Raw genomic sequence first — 16,465 nt, 5'->3', positions numbered from 1 at the left:
CCCTCCGCCGCTCGCCGCCTTCCGCTCCGCAGCCCGCGGGCGCGCCCAGGAGGCGGCGGCGGGGCCGCTGCTGCCGCCCGCCCGCCAGGCTCGGCCCCGGAGCCCGGCAGCCTCCGGCCGTCAGCGGCGCGATGTTATGGCCGAGCCGGCGCACAAGGGCGGCGGAGGGCGCGGCGGGCGGCAGGAGGACGGGGCGGCGGCCGCCCCGAGCTACGAAGATTACGAGTGCAAGATCTGCTACAACTACTTCGACCTGGAGCGGCGGGCGCCCAAGCTGCTGGAGTGTCTGCACACCTTCTGCCAGGAGTGCCTGAACCAGCTGCACCTGCGCGCCGCGCAGCAGCCGCCCGCCGCCTCCGAGCCGGGCGCGGGGCCGGGCCGTGCTGCCGTGGGCTCCCTGGCCTGCCCGCTGTGCCGCCACCGCACGGCGCTGCCCGACCACCGCGTCCACGGGCTGCCCGTCAATACCAAGCTGGCCGCCGCCTGCCCGCCGCAGCTGCGCGCCCGCGACCCGCTGCCCCAGGACCGCCTCCCGCCGCTGCCGCCGCGCCGCCCGCCCCGAGCCCGGGATGCGGCGGCCGCCCTCGGTCCGACCCCCGCTCCGACCCCCGGCCGCGCCGGGCCGCGCTCGTCGGGCGGCGGCTACGAGAGCTGCCAGAGCTGCAAGCGGGCGGCGCTGAGCGCGGGCTGCGTGTGCGTCGTGGTGTCGTTCCTCTCCATGGTGGTGCTGCTCTTCACCGGCCTCATCTTCGTCAATCAATACGGCGGGGAAGCGGGGCCCGGCGCGTCGCCGTCTCCCGTGGGTCCCATCTGCCTGTCGGTGGCCAGCGTGCTCGCCCTGTTCTCCGTCGTCGTTACGTGGCTCATCTGCTGGCTCAAGTACCGGCCCGAGGCCGCCGGGGCCAACGCCAACGCCCCCGCCAGGGGCCGAGCCGCGGCCCGCAGGACCGACACGTAGCGCCGGGCGGGGTGGGGGCGGCCGCCGGTACCGCCGGTAACGCCGTGCTGGAGCCGCCCGCCCCGTGGGAGGGATGCGGGGGAGGCCGTGGAGAATCTTGTGCCCCCCCCGCTGCCGTCATGGCTCCGCAGCGCTTTGTAGCTCGCCGGGGAGGGGGTCGCGCACTGCGGGGTCGGGCTGTGCGCCCGGCTGCCCCGGGGACAGGAGGCGGGTGGGAGCGGCGATGCCCGGCACGCAGCACTGCGGTGTAACGCCGTGATCCCAACGCCACGGTGACCGCTCGGTAAGGCGGGACGGAATATGTATGAAAGAAAAGTGGCTTACTGTTGCCCCCACCTGGAAGATAATCGGAGATCTGCGCTGCTGTTAGGAGCGGAGCTAAATGCGTTTTCTATTCTTCTTGTTATGAAGTTGACAAGTGCACATAGAAGCCGTAACAGAAGCGTATTATCTTAAAAGAGACTGAGCCAAGTATCCCTCCTTGTTCCGAGTACGGCTTTGTTACAGTTCTATTAGAAGGCCGTCGAGTCCTCCATTGGTTGCTTAAAATAAGCTTTATTATTTAATTCCTTTAAATTCTCATTTAATGTGGGAGACTGAACCGCTGCATTGCACTCTTAATTTATGGATGACGATTTAATGAATGGAGCTCTGAAACAGACTAAAAGACTCCTGTGATAGAGAACAGTGTTCTGCTGGCCATTGGCCTCAGTTCTTATACAGCGAGAGAAACCCACGTTAAGATACAGCCTTTCAGCATCGCTGTAGAGGTGGAATACAGCAGCACGCTGTGTGATCTGGTCTCTTAGCTGTGGTCCATGGCTTTGCCCTCGTGGTGAGTTTCTCTTCTGCCTTAGAGGTTCCCATAGAGGCCAGGAGGAAACGTTTGGAGATGTGTTAGAGATGTGATGAGACGCTCGTAAGATGGTGTGAAACATAGTGCTGCGTGGCTGCTCTTGTAGTATAGCAAGGAGAGCACTCTGTATAGATACTATTCTATGTTGCGGGATAATTCATTTGGTGCCTGAATTTTTTTAACTCAATTAGTTGTTATAACCTACGGCATCGGGAATAAGATGGTGCTTCTTATTCCCTGTTTCTACACAGGACTGTATTGGAATGAGGTAGTTATTTTCGTGCTTAAACTCAAGAGTTTTAACAGTGATCTTTTAATATGTGTGTTGCAAGCCGTGTGCATGACTTCTGACACGTATCCTCATAGACCTTTATCAGCCACTTCTATTTATCGCAAGCGCAAAGGAATTTACTCTGTAGAAATGTAAAGGCAGCAAGTGGAGATGTGCGCTGTGTTTTATGACTGCACAAGTGATGTGTGCTGTGCGTTGTCTTCGTTATCACAGAGCTGTGAGAAACACCCCCTCAACAAGAAAAAGAAAGGAAAACAAAAACAGTATTTATACGACAGACGTAGTTTGTGGGAATAGCCGATGGCTTTTGTGTCGCTTAAGTTGATTTACCAGATCCACACCAGCCTTCTAAAGTCGTATTTAAGAATAGAGAGGCCCTGAGGAGGTAAATCCCTGCTCTGAGTTGTGGCTCTGCTGTGGGCTGTGTGTTTAGAGCGGTGTCCAGACGTGGAGCTGTTTGTTGGCTGTGCAGAGCTGAGCCTCTAGCAGCAGGCCTGACTCCAGCCCCTGACTGCAGCAGTAGTTGTGGATGTTCTGCAACCAAAGAAAACCACGAGACTTTTATTTCAGCATCTAAATGACTATTTAGATGGTCGACTTCAGGTACAAATGTTCGAAAATGTTGGCCTTAACCTCTCTGTTTTCAGTTACCGCATCTGTAAAGTTTGATAACAGTGTGACCTACCTCACAGGCAAGATGTGAGGCTTTATTTATTGACGTTTTTAAGCAATTGGAGATCCTTGAAGAGGAGGTGCTATAGAGGTGAAAGTATTATTATAAATGATACTGTAGTAAGAATAAGTATGTGTAAATTAATGGACATAAACAGCCGCAATGTTTTCTAAGAATAAACATATAAAATATGTACGTGTGTGCATCATATGCACCAATTTCTGGTTTCCCTGCTCGTGCTTCTCTTAATGCAATGCATTTCTCACTCGGCCAGGTGAGCTCCAATGCCCACAGCTCAGGTCGGCCCACCCAGCAGCCACTGTTCTCACTCCTCATGTAGGCACAGCAGAGCTTGGAGGGGCTGGGCTGGAGCTCACTGCCCGGCTCCTGCTCTGCTCCACTCACTGGTGGCTGCTGTAACCCAACTGCTGTGCTGCCAGCACTGCCCTGCCAGCCAGCTCCCACCTGGGAGCCTACGCTCACGCTTAGGGGAGCCACGGTCACAGCAGGTGTCTGTGCCCTAAAATACTGCTTGCAGTATGTTTCTGCTCCAACTTTGACTTCCATGTTGTAGTTTTATTTCTGCCTTTTCCCTGTATTTACCATTGTATCTGAACCAATGGTTTCAACTGGAATCCACAGACTACTTCTAAAGGATTTACAGAAGGTAAGTGAGAACAGCAAATCAATCACCTGAAGCTTGGATTTGTTACGTGAGAATCAAATCTCAAATGTTTATGGGTTTGCATGTTACAGAAGTAGAGGATCACAGCCTAAACAGGAATTTCAAGGTTATTTACAATGGGGCGCTCATATTGCATATCAGGTTCCTGCCCATATATTGAGAATATTTCAGAGCCCAATTAAAATGGACTGTCCGCCTGTATGCCAAATCCTTCTGTGTGCTTACACAGATCTTTGGAGCATTAGTGTGGACCCACATCACAGTACCAGGTGGAACGAAATCACTGTACGCATCTCTGGATGCTGTAGAGTCCCAGCCTTACATTTGAGTTCTGGGTTCCTTCAGCTGTATGGATTGCTTGTCTGAAGCCAAACCTTGCTCAAGTTTTGGGAAGAAAGAGAAAGTAAACACACAAAAAGAGAATCCTTGTCACTGGTGGTGTTTGATGGTTGTAATTATTTTAGTGAGAACGCTGGTTCTGAATAGTTGTTTAAAACCACATGGAGGGGTACAGCCAACGGGGTGCACAGCAGTTACACCATCCTGCAGAAAACAGTGCTCAGAGCAATGGGGGGGAGCAGAGAAGGCAGAACATACTGCAGCATTGAGGAGAAACTGTGGAAAATACAAGCTGGCTTCTTTGGCTTCCTTTGCACAGCTTTATTATTATTATTTTGCTGTGCAGCTCTCTGTGTTACACAGTGTGGTGGGAACAGCTACAGCCAAGGCATGGGAGCACCAGAAAAGCAAACCTGAAACTTCCACGGGAATTGTTGGACCTCTGTGAGACCTCTGCTGGAGTTCTGGGAGATGGATCCCTTCCTGGTGTGCCTAAGATCCTAAACATTATGCAGCTGTAATCCCGTGTCTGTCTACCTGACTGCAGGCATGCTGGGCTCCAGGCTGGAGGATCAGTGAAGTGGTTTGGGAATGGCTTGCAATAGGCTGCTGGACACCAGTATTTTAAGGTATTAAAGCACAGACTGGTTTTTTTTACACATGCCATGTCCTGTCAGTGCTGCAGTGTAGGAGCTGTTATTTCAGCTCTCTCCTTTGGAGTGTCCCTTCTAAGTGCTGTGGCTGCAGGGAGGAAGCTGTATTCCTTTTGGCATTACTAACTCACAGTTAGTAAATAATCACAGTAAATAATCACACACGGTTTGCTGACATCATGGCAGACCTTAATCCTACCAAGGCAGGTGTGGCAGACAGACACAAGCGCTTCACACATACACAAAAGGAATAAAGGCTGTGGTTATCTGACTGGGTTGGCCAAAGCTGTGTAGAGGTGCTTTTGTGTTCCATCGACGTGGTGTCCAACCACTGTTAATGTACCACAAAGGCAAATAAGAAAGCAGGACCAAACCCTCCAGCACTGGTGACCTCCATTCGCGGGGTGGATGCTGGTTGGGGTCCCAAAAAGATACTTTGAGAATCAGGCTCTGTTCTTCCACTGTCCTCTGGTAGCGCAGGTGGGGAGCCCAAAAGCGCCTCCGACCTGAGAAGGAATTCCTTTCTGCATTTATACTTCAGAGAGCAGATCTTTCTCTATGCTGACCTCTGAGCATTTAAACCACACAAGAGGCAGCACCCTACAGGATCTCTACGCATATACAACCCATTCTCTCTGTGTGTTACCAGCAGGTCAGGGAAGGAGCTGCACAGCATGGCTTCGTGGCTGTGATTTCTTGTGCTTTGGAAGGCTGCTCAGATTCGATGGCCAGCTTCTCCGACAGCCAGAAAGCCCTGCTGCTCACCTGCTGCTCCACTGCAGCTGGATGAGTGTAGAGATGGATCTGTCTGGAAGAAATGCCACGGCTGCACTAACTAAATGCACTTGTATCTGCTTACACAAGACATATTTATCTGCACTGATCTCTGATCAGCGCTGTACAAAGTACTTGTGGCTGAGTTGTGGGGAAGGAGCAATGCTGAGCTCCATCAGTACACATGGCCACTTCCAAAAGCACCCAGACCCACAAACTGGCCTGCAGCCCTGATCGGATAAGCTCATGCTTGCTACTGTCTGTAAGTTCGAGTTGCAGGATTTGGGATCCAGGTGATTGCACTCATTTACATCTGTATTTATCTTCTGTTAACAAATACCTTGTCTGCTTTAAGGAGGTTTCTGCAGCAAACTGAAATACCGTGGGGCTGATTGGTCTCCTTGGGTTGTGGCATTTGGGAAGAATAGCTCAGACCCTTCCATTTGAATGTATCTCCCACTCTACAGTTCTGTATCAGTAGACCCAGATCTCAGTCCTCAGCTTCTCTCAGGTCCAGACCCAAACACGTCCGTCTTACCTGAGGGTGTTAAGCAGCCACTCCTACACATCCCTTCCCATTGCTGTTCTGTAAGCATCTGATTAATACAGACAGCAATATTGGTTGGTTTCATGGTTTGTTTTTCCAACGGCTGAGATTTGAGAAATACATTTGAATTGTGAATCAAAATTCGATCTCATTCCAAGTGGAAATAATGAAGGATTTTATGGGGTAGAAATGTGGGCGGTGAGCACTAAGTCTGGCTTTGTTTCCACATTGTAAGGAAGGAGTTCTTGGTCACACGGTTGGCATTAGGGAACAGAAATATATTCTTCTGACCAAAGGAAAAGAAAATAAAGAGCTGTTGCTTTTTCAGACTTTGAAGCAATTTGAATAATATCATTAAAAAAGAAAAAAAAGAAAAAGTAAAAAATCACACTTTCTTGTAGTCGTATAGTAACGCTTCTCTCTGAGAACAGACTTAGATCTCAGAGTATTATTTAAGTATCACGATCGTATGGAAAGTGAGTGTCATTGTCGGCGTCTGGAGCTGCCTCCGCTCTTTCTGGCAGGGAGGAGCAGGCTGCGATCCCTGCAACTAGTCCTCCAGGTGCTGCCGGGTCCGTGTTGCCCCCCGGTACAAGCCCCCCATTTCTGCGGTTCCTGGAGGCGGTGTTTGAGGTCTCTTTCTCCCCGGGATGAAGCCCCGCTCCCGTTATTTCCCGAGCAATGCCGACTTTCAACGGGACGGGACAGACAGTGGAAGAGCTGTTAGGAGGCCTAATGTTTCCGAAAGGTCCGCAGCGGGGGCTGCGCTCCCTGGGGGCCGAGAGGGGGCTGCCGGCGTGGGATGACCCCGTGCTAAGTTGGTGCTCGTGGTCCGTGCCCGTAGCCGTGACACCGCTGTTCCTCGGCTCTGCGATAGGCAGTGACTTTATTTCTCTTTACTCACACTTCGGCGTATGTCGGGTGACCGGGAGCGAGAGAGAAGCCACATCGCCGATTCCTGCCTCCGCCCGAGGGCGGCTCGGGGACAGAGCTGCAGGATCCCCCATATGCGGCCGCGGCGGGACTACGGGGGCGGGCACTTCCCCTGCACGCTGCGCTGCGGTCGGGCCTTGGGAACTGCTGAGGGAACGCCCGGCTCCGCTGCTCCTTCCTTCGGAACTGGGGGGCCACGGGTCCTCTCTCTGCGGGGAGCGTTGCGCTTCTCTTCCCTATAGCACTGAAGTCAAGAAGCTGTCAAAAGGAAAAATCCGACGGGGCAGAGAGGCGCCGGCCGTAACGCACGGCATAGAGCTGCCGGGCGGGCACCGCTGCCGGCACCGAGGGCTCCGCACGCCGGAGCGTTCCGGGCCAGCCCCAACCCCAAACCCATCCAGGCGGGATGGGCCGCCTCAGAGCTCCGAGGCGCCGACCCGGAGCTGTCTGTCTGCGGAGCGCCCGGCACGAGCAGGGCGGTGCTGGGCACGAACCGGGAGTGGGGAGCCGGGGACCCGGCTCTGTACGGCCTGCCTTCGTCCCTTGTGTTCCTCGGTTCAACTCTTCTGTTTTCTCGTTTGATTCCTCTTCTCTTCTCTTCTCTTCTCTTCTCTTCTCTTCTCTTCTCTTCTCTTCTCTTCTCTTCTCTTCTCTTCTCTTCTCTTCTCTTCTCTTCTCTTCTCTTCTCTTCTCTTCTCTTCTCTTCTCTTTTTCTTCTCTTCTTTCTCCTCATTCACCTTCTCCTCCTTCTTCTCCTTTATTGTTCTTTCTTTCGCTCTCTTATTCTTTTTTTCTTTTTTTTTTTTTTTCTCTCTGACTCTCTTTTTTGCTTTCTCTTTTCGTTCATCTCCTTCCAGATTGTAATCCAGTTAATCTTTAAAAGAATAAGAGTTAAAACCACACAGCTGCAGAAGAAATACCTATTGCCGGGCTCAGCCTCGGTGAGGATAGGGCCTCTCTCCGACCGATGTCGGCATCCCCCGCCCCGCAGCACTGAGTGCGGGCGGAGGACACGGGGACTGGGCTGGGGCTTCGACCAGGGCACCCGGTCCCCTCCCTCAGCCCCCATGGACACCTCATGCCGCGGGTCGCGTTTTCCCCCGCTGCGCTGCTACGGAAGTCCCCCGCTTCGAAACAGAACGTATTCGATCGGTCTGAGCCTTTAGTTCGTAAAACCCAAACGGTCCCTTTGCTGCTGTAAAACCCCCATGGAAATGCACTGCGATAGCTCTGGAATTAATCACCCTGGTGTTTGTACAAGCAATTAACGGGGATTAGACGCGTCGTTGTGAGCCGTGGCTGTGAACCTCGGGGGCGGTGAGGAGCGGGGCGCGGATTTCCCCCCCGCGGAGGTGCGTGCGGATTTCCTCCCACGTTCCGCACGCTGCTCTCCGACCCTTTCACATCGTAACGAAGTGACCAACGCGATCCCCTTCCCCTCGTCCTCCTCCGGTGCTCCCCGGGCGTGGGGCGCCCGGTGGGATCTGGGGCTCCCCGTCCCTTTCTCTGTCCCTACCCCCGTCCTTATTGCTGTCCTTATCCTTGTCCCTTTCCCTATCCCTAACCCTGTCCCTATCCCTGGTGCCCCGCTCCGGGCCCGTTGCTGCGAGCCGCACTGGGGCTGTAAATTGACGAGGACATGACACCAAAGGGGAAAAAATCAACCGGTGCTGAAGCGTGTGCACGGGACATAAAAGCAACGGAGAAAGGTTCAAAGCTTCCCGTGATGACTTTTCAACCTTTATTTATGTGCCTATTAATGCAATATCCATCATGGAGATATGCATCTTTATCCTTTCAACCGATATGCCGGGAATCGATTGGATGTGCAGATTACATTTCATAAGTTTCCAAACGTTAATCTCCTCGGCCCTTCGCTGGTAATTTCTTTTTTTTTTTTTTCCAAATAGTATTGGGTTTCTGCAGGGAAAAAAAAGTAATAATAACAAAAATTAAAAAAGAAAATAAAAAAGAAGAAAAAAAATCTCAACACATTAATCTCGGGGCTCCTTGTCTCTAAGTACTGGCAGGGCCGGCACGGATCTTCCCTCCCCGTGGCCGGGCACCGCACCCCGCAGGCGGCCACGAGCGGTGCGGGGTGGCCGGGACTCGCACATGTTCTCCCACGGCCGCTTTCCGCTGCGGGGCGATGCCTCCCGGTGGCTCTGCGGGACGAGGGGACCCCGGCAGGACCCCTCGGTTTCAGAAACTGAAACTCCGCCTGCGGAGCTGTGTCTGACCGGCTTTGCGGTGCTCCTGCTGCCTCCATCACCTCCCGCCGGGCCCGCAGCGTGGGGGCTGCACCGCGCCTGCACCCTGCAGCGATCGGTCGCAGCTCAGCTTGCTTCCTTCTTTTCTTTCTGCCTTCTTCTCTTCATTTCTTTCCTCCTTTTTTTCCTTCCTTCCTTCCTTCCTTCCTTCCTTCCTTCCTTCCTTCCTTCCTTCCTTCCTTCCTTCCTTCCTTCCTTCCTTCCTTCCTTCCTTCCTTCCTTCCTTCCTTCCTTCCTTCCTTCCTTCCTTCCTTCCTTCCTTCCTTCCTTCCTTCCTTCCTTCCTTCCTTCCTTCCTTCCTTCCTTCCTTCCTTCCTTCCTTCCTTCCTTCCTTCCTTCTCTCTTTCTCTCTTTCTCTCTTTCTCTTTCTTTCCCTCTTTCTCTCTTTCTCTCTTTCTCTTTCTTTCCCTCCCTCCCTCTCTCTCTTTCTGTCTCTCTTTCTGTTTCTCTTTCTTCCCTTCTTTCTTTTTCTTTTTCCTTTAGGTTTTCTTCTTTCTGTCTTCCCCCCCCCACCTCCCCCACTTCCCCACCCCCCAGTGCCATTTCCCCACGCACTGCCATTTGTAGGTCTCTCTTTTCCAAAAGCACGCTCGGAACTGAATGTAACTCGCACCCCTCCCTTCCTTACTGTAGCTAGGAGAAGGTGCTGGAGACCCGCAGCTCCCAACACCCCGGTTCCCCGCAGCACACTGCGCCCCGCAGTTCGGCCCTGCAGGGCAGCCCCAGCACAGCGCAGCTGCCCGCTCTGTTTGGGGTGGGGGGGTGGGGGGAAAGGAGGAGGAGAGCTGTGCAATGAGCTGCAGCGGGCACCGGGGGTGACACACAGGGCCCGTGCACAGCCCTGAGAGGTTCTGTTGTGTTTGTTGTGGGGGCAGTGAGGGACACGGGCCAGAAATAGCAGGCACTGCTACACGTTCGTTATGCTGGAAAAAGAAGCTCTTTTATTTACTTTTCCTTTATTTTGTTTTCCCTCTTTTTTTCCTTTTTCTTTTTCCCCCTTCTTGTTCTTTTTTCTATTTTCTTTTTCTCTTTTTTCTCTCTTTTCTCTCTTTCCTTTTCTTTCTTTCCTTGCCTTGCTCACTCTCCTTCCCTCTTTCTTTTCTTTCCATCCCTCTTTCATTTCTTCCTTCCTTCCTTCTTTCCTTCTCTATTTATATATCTCAATCTCAATCTCAGTTTCTTCTCTTCTCTTCTCTTCTCTTCTCTTCTCTTCTCTTCTCTTCTCTTCTCTTCTCTTCTCTTCTCTTCTCTTCTCTTCTCTTCTCTTCTCTTCTCTTCTCTTCTCTTCTTTTCCCTTCCCTCCTCTTGTTTTCACTCCTTTCACATCCCTACTCACAAACCCCAGCTCCTTTCTCCCGCATCACCTTCCCTGGAAATAGTTCTATGCAGAATTTCCTCCGACGCCCCCTTATGAGAAATAAATGTATGCGCGTAAAGGCGGAAAGAGTGTAACTGATTTGTTTCCAATGTTCTCGTTTATAACGAACTGCCGTTGTCCCGAACAGCCCCGAGTTTCTCTGCCCATTCGATGTGCCGCAGGTTTCATACCGAGCGCTCGCTAATCCAATTAAAAGTGCACCTGGCCTGGAAGAGCTCTGTAATTAGCGGGAGCGTTTTTAGCCATTTCCACGGGAACACCGTGAAATCATCTCCGCTGGCCCAAGGACAGTCACATGGGGGTGGGGGCGAGGGGGGGAGGGAGGAGCGGGGCCGGCACTCGGGGCTCATCTTTTCCCTCGGATTTCAGCGGTTTCGTGCGGAGGATGCGGCCGTGTCCCACCACCGGCTGGTAGCGCGGGCGGCGGCCCCGGCGAGGTGGGTGCGAGGGGCGGGGGGCACCGAGAGCCGCAGGGCCGGGGTCGGCGGAGTGGGGCCGGGGGGTCCGTCGGGGAAAGCGGCGGCGGGGCGCACGGAGCGCGGAGGGCACAACTCGGGAGCGCTCCGCGCGGGGTCCGAGCTGCCGCTCGTCGCTCCGTGTACCGCGAGCTCAAAGTGAGGCTGAAATACTTCGTTGTTTTTTTTTGTTTGTTTGTTTTTCCTGTTTATTTATTGATGTATTTATTTTAAATAATATTTTTATATCTCCGCCGAGCCCCACACCGGTGCCTTGGAACTCGGTGCCTCGATCGCACTGCGGGACGCTTCTGAGCTCCGGTCGCGGACTGTGCCCGGGTCCCGTAGGAGCGGAGCTCAATACTTCGACCGGCGCGGTGCTCGGTAACGGGCAGCACGGTCAGAGATAGGCTCCGATTCTCCCCGCTATGCGAACTTTTCTTACCAGCCAGTTCCGTGGCGACGGTAAAACTTTTCTCCCCGCCCCGCTCGGCTCTGACGCTCGGGAAAAGCGGCCGACTCCGCTCGGACCCTCGGCCGAGCAGCGGCCGGGGCTGCGGCTGCGTCCCGGGGAGCGCGGGGCCGTGTCCCGTTCCGTTCCGTTCCGTTCCGTTCCGCTCCCCGCAGCTCAGGGCCGGACCGGGCAGCGCCGCGCCGCCTCTGGGCCCCACGGCCCCGAAAGGAGCGACCGAACCGCGCGGGGAAGCGGCCGCGGGCCCGGCACAAAACATTGTTTTCTTTATTACAAAGGGGGGAACCTGAGCGACTCTCATCCCTTTGATTGATTAAGGGCCTGAATAACTCGAGGCTCGGGAGTGACAGTCGCTGAATAGAGGATTGCAAATAAAGGGCGCAGTGGAAGCCGGGCTGGCACTTCACAGCGCAGAGCCGAGCTCGCTGGCACTTCCCGAGCTGTAAATAAAGGGCCGCGCACAATGGTACCTCTCTGAGGACAGACGGCCTTTACAACACTCCTGGCGTCATGTCCTGCTGCGGTCAGCCCGGCTCCGGGCGGACGTCACCTCCTTTCTTTTTGCGGCACTTCGGGCTGAATGCTACAATAAATTCCTGGGAACAACCGCCCGTCGGTTGGTGGGGCCGAGCGCGGCGCCTCGCGTACGGCACAGCCGCGGGGGTGCGCGGGGCCGCCCCGTCCGTCCGTCCGTCCGTCCGTGAAAGCGGAGGTCAGCGGCGGTGCTCCCTGCCCGTCCGTAGCGCTGGGGCCGGAGGTGCTGCTCCCGGGCGGTGCGAACTACAGAACCAGAAGGGAGGGAGGAGGTCGTAGCGGTGTTGGAGAGCAGAGGGGCGGTCGCTCCCCCTCGTCTTCCCCGCGGACAAAGCGCGCTGCGAGCCCCGGGTCGGGAGCGGGACCCCGAGGGAAGGGAGCGGCGCGCTCCGCCGGGGCCCTTCGGCCGCACTCCCGAAGCCGTCGGGGCGCGGAACCCCCCGGGGCCGGCGGCGCTCGGCCGGGCCGGGCCGCCCCGGGCAGCGGCGGTGCGGGAGAGTCCCCGTTCCCCGCCCAATCAGCGGGGGCGGCGCGGCCGGGCCGGGCGGCGGCGGCCAATCGCGGCGGCGCCGCAGCGGAGCCGCGCCGGGTCCGGAGCCGATAAATGGAGGCGGCCCCGCGGCCCCCCGGCTCCCGGGACAGCGCCGCCGCCGCCCGCCCGGCCCCGCCCGCCCCGCTCCAGATTCCGCGGGGTCCGGTTCGTCCCTCCCGGCGCGGGGCAGCGCGGGTCGCAGACGAAGGGGCAGCGGGGAGCGGCCCTTCCCCGCCCCCGGCGGCGTCCCCTCCCCGCGGGGCGGCTCTGACGGCGCTCTCTCCCGCAGCGGCACCTGGGCAGGAGCGCGACGCGCCGCCGCGATGACCACGTTGGCCGGGGCCGTGCCCAGGATGATGCGGCCCGGAGCCGGGCAGAGCTACCCGAGAGGAGGCTTCCCGTTGGAAGGTGAGGGCAGGACGAGGGACGGCGGATGGAGAGCGGGGAGAAGTTGGGGCAGGGAGAGAGTGCGGAGGTCGGAAGGGAGCAGCGGGGATTGCGGGAACTTCGGCCCCGGGTCCCTTCCAGGCGGCCCTGCCCGGCTGGGCGCAACAGGTGCCGGCACACCGCGGGGCCGCTGGGTCCGAAGGAGACGTTAACGCCGTTTCCTCCTCCTCTCGTCCAGTCTCTACCCCTCTCGGTCAGGGCAGAGTCAATCAGCTCGGAGGAGTGTTCATCAACGGGCGGCCGCTGCCCAACCATATCCGCCACAAGATCGTGGAGATGGCGCACCACGGCATCCGGCCCTGTGTCATCTCCCGGCAGCTGCGCGTGTCCCACGGCTGCGTCTCCAAGATCCTGTGCCGCTACCAGGAGACGGGCTCCATCCGCCCCGGGGCCATCGGCGGCAGCAAACCCAAGGTGAGCCCGGAGAGTGCGAGACGGGGCGGGGGGCCGCCCATGGGCACGGTCCTGAGCGCTGCTCCCGGCGGGTCCGGATCTTAAAACGACCGAGGGGAGGATTTATTATTTATAAGAAAAGAAAATCGTGTTTAAAAAAGAAATAATCCGAAACGAAGTGAGGGAGAAAAGGCGGCTCCGGGCGCGGTGCTGCCCGCTCGGCCCCGCTCCGCCCGCCGCCCCTTCAGCCGCTCGGCTCCTTCCGTGCTTTTTTTGCAAAGCGGCCGCTAAAAAGTTGGCTCTGGCAGCAGCGCGGAGCGATATGGATCCTCCTCTCGAGTTTTGCTTCTCCCTTCCTCATCTCTTCTATTTTTCTCACAAGGAGAAGCAAACTTAGTGAGTTTTCGTTGGGAGCCGCGGGCCGGATTTTTCCCTTTGTTGTTCCAAAGCGGCGGCTCCCCGAACTTTCTGTTCTCGTGATAAAACGACAGATATTTGTACAGGCGTGTGACCGAGCGCGGGCCGCTCCCCGCCAGCTCAGCCTGCATTTATTTCAGTTCGGCCCCACTTTAGAACACCGAACAGATCCCTCTGGGTTTGTATCGGTCCCCCCTGCAACGCCTCCGCTCCGTTCTCCGTTCAGTGCTGAACTTCGTTCCGCTCAACCTCTCCCTACGCGCAGCTCTGCTCGCCCCCCGATTTATCCCCGCACTATTCGGTGCTGTCCCCGCGGATTTCCATCCCCTCCCCGCGGGTTCGGGCCGTTCTGTCTCCCCGGGGTAACTCCGCCGTCTCCGTAGCCTCGGGCGGTCCCACAGCGCTGCCCACGGGGCCGTGCGGTCGTTCCGGGAGCTCCGTGCTGGGTCGGGGGAGTCCGGACTCCGCCGCCACACAGCCCCCGCTCCCCCCGTGTGCCCTGAAGCAGGTGACGACGCCGGACGTTGAGAAGAAAATCGAGGAGTACAAGCGGGAGAACGCGGGGATGTTCAGCTGGGAGATCCGCGACAGGCTGCTCAAGGACGGAGTCTGCGACCGCAACACCGTGCCCTCAGGTAGGGGCACTGCGGGCTGCTCCGTGCTGGGGGTCGGGGCCGGTGGTGGCTGCACGGGGAGCCGGGGACACTCCGCGGGGGCTCAGTTCCACTGCGGGCGGTGGGTGTTGGAGGGTGGGGGCGGCAGGGCCGAGTCCCAGCGGTGTCGGGGGCTCCGTCACCTCGCGGGGAACATCCGCGGGGGGCGCGGGGCGGTGCCAACCCCGGCACGACGGTAACGGCTGGAAGCGGGGCCTGGCGTGAGGGAGCGGCGGTCACAACTCCGCGCTCCCCCGAAGTGAGCTCCATCAGCCGCATCCTGAGGAGCAAGTTCGGGAAAGGCGAGGAAGAGGAGGCCGAATTGGAGAGGAAAGAGGCGGAGGAAGGAGACAAGAAGGCGAAGCACAGCATCGACGGCATCCTCAGCGAGAGAGGTAACTCTTGCACCCGGGAACCGCGGTGGGAGGTTGGGGGGGCCCGGCGGGGCGGCTGGTCCGGTTGGACCCGGTGTGAGACGGGAGACGCGTGGGGGACGGGACGGGTAGGCTTCTGTGTGTTGCGAGGCCTCAACTGGGGGAGCTGCCTTCAGCCGTGGTCACACAGTGCGGTTACTTCTATGTGAAGGCTGTGGAAAGTTTGTGCTGTGTTGGTGTGTGCTGGGCCGGGGTCTGCGGGATGCGGCCTTGCCGGCTCCGTCGGGGCTGCGGAGGGGCGGCCGGGCCGGGCTGGGGCTGGAAGTGGCGGCCCGACACAGGCACAGCGCTGGGGAAGGCGAGACAAAAGTACCAAATGAGCTGGTCAAACATTTGTACAACTTCTCCAGCTTTTACAAAGAAGGCCTTCTATACACAATCTACACTTGGAGATGAACTTGGAAAACAAAGAGGGGAGAGTCCATTGAAACTCACACTTTGGCTTTGCGTAGACAAAGCTCCAGCTAGCAGCAGCTTGATGTGAACAAAGGAAGGCAACCTTTTTATAATTCAAGGAGAAAAGAAGAGAAAACAGCCTCACAAAAGGCCGAGAAAAGACATTATGGGCTTGCAATGAGGGATGAATTATTCAATGAGCCCCTAATAGCTGATGCTCCACACAGTTTTATGGACTCTCCACCGTGGAAAAAGTGCTGTTGGTACCTACAGAATGTTTGTGGTAATTCCAGACATCTGGAGGTGCTGAGAACCGGTCAGGAAGGACAGCAAAAAGTGCTTTCTTTAAAGCAGGCCATCCCCTTGTATGGTAGCAACAAACCCGAGGGTGCTCCCCAAAGTTACTCTGTGGCTCCGTTCTTAAAACCCCATCTTTGTGTATGTGGATGTGTGTAATGCACACACAGGAGGTGCTGACGGGGACTATGCGAGGGCCAGAAGGCACAGTCTGAGTGCCTCACTGTGCCCTTATGTGCACACGGCTGTTCCCTCGGTGCCTCCTGTGATGGAGAGCTGTGCTGTGCTCGGTGCCCCGGTTATTAACTCACAACGAGCCGTTCTGCCTTCCTGAACGTCTGAGCAGAGATTAAAAACAGCAGATAGGAAACTCTGATAACATTATGGCTTAATGGATCAGTGTGATTTACAGAGACAGCGGAAGAAAAATAATATCGATATAGCCCATCTCTCTGCTTCTCCATAAAATAGTCACACCACGGTTTTGTCCACTCTTTGGGGGTTCCCTATTGCTGGGTCTGGGCACTGGAGATCCCCTGGACTTAAGTTGGAGCTGACCCTCCAGTTAATGGCAGGATTCCCTTGAATGGAATGGGCCGTACCACCCTGTACCATGTCTGTGTGTGCTTGCGGGCTGGGTACCAGTTCAGCAGAGTATGGCAACAGGAGGGAGGATCAGCTCCCTATCAAATCATCCTGTTGATTGGTTTTGTTATGGAGTGGCCAGTGTGCTACAGTGAGAGTGCTGCTGATAGGGAGAACTTGTTGCTGTGTGTGTGCCTTGCTCTTATGGTGTGCTATAGGAACAGCATAGCAGAGAACTCACTGCAGGAGCAAAACAGCCCAAAAATGGGTTTGCTCCTCCTTGCAAAGAGAAGTTCTGCTTCAACTCCCATTGCCAAGAGAGGAGTGAAGGCTCCGCTCTGCCCACACAGGCATGCAGCCCTGTGCTTCTCGCTTCAGGGTTGTGGGTGCTGTGATGGTGGTGGCTGTGTGTGGGGCTGGGTGACAGCATCGCTTCCAGGGGATGGTGCGGGAGAACCCAATGTGGTGCTCAGTGCTGGGTGCCCTCGGCAG

General features: G+C 56.4%; 2 protein-coding genes across 5 annotated transcripts in view; both read left to right on the top strand.

Moving 5' to 3' along the window:
• On the top strand, positions 1-2,997 carry RNF228 (ring finger protein 228). Its single transcript, XM_015871321.2, has one exon. It carries the CDS (start codon positions 137-139, stop codon positions 956-958), a length of 822 nt encoding a protein of 273 aa, XP_015726807.2. The 5' UTR covers positions 1-136; the 3' UTR covers positions 959-2,997.
• Positions 2,998-10,718: 7,721 nt separating this feature from the next.
• Positions 10,719-16,465, top strand: part of PAX3 (paired box 3) — a 63,095-nt gene continuing 57,348 nt past the window's right edge. For 2 of the 4 annotated variants that reach the window (XM_015871340.3, XM_015871337.3), the window contains exons 1-5: positions 10,719-10,795; positions 12,641-12,759; positions 12,977-13,212; positions 14,117-14,243; positions 14,522-14,656. In XM_015871340.3, coding sequence (XP_015726826.1) covers positions 12,675-12,759; positions 12,977-13,212; positions 14,117-14,243; positions 14,522-14,656 — 583 coding nt within the window. In that variant the 5' untranslated portion in view covers positions 10,719-10,795; positions 12,641-12,674. Of the gene's footprint in view, positions 10,796-12,640; positions 12,760-12,976; positions 13,213-14,113; positions 14,244-14,521; positions 14,657-16,465 lie in introns of all 4 variants that reach the window. The other 2 variants (XM_015871338.3, XM_015871335.3) reach the window with 1 other exon arrangement.

The sequence above is a fragment of the Coturnix japonica genome, chromosome 12 (assembly GCF_054131305.1).
Source record: "Coturnix japonica strain WE chromosome 12, WE-NBRP24, whole genome shotgun sequence".
In the NCBI taxonomy this organism is placed as follows: domain Eukaryota; kingdom Metazoa; phylum Chordata; class Aves; order Galliformes; family Phasianidae; genus Coturnix; species Coturnix japonica.
The sequence above is the reverse complement of the archived record's forward strand: the minus strand, read 5'-3'. Positions and strand labels throughout refer to the sequence as shown.

Excerpts from the sequence above, each read along its gene's own strand:
- RNF228 (XM_015871321.2), top strand. The coding sequence starts at position 137 with ATGGCCGAGCCGGCGCACAAGGGCGGCGGAGGGCGCGGCGGGCGGCAG.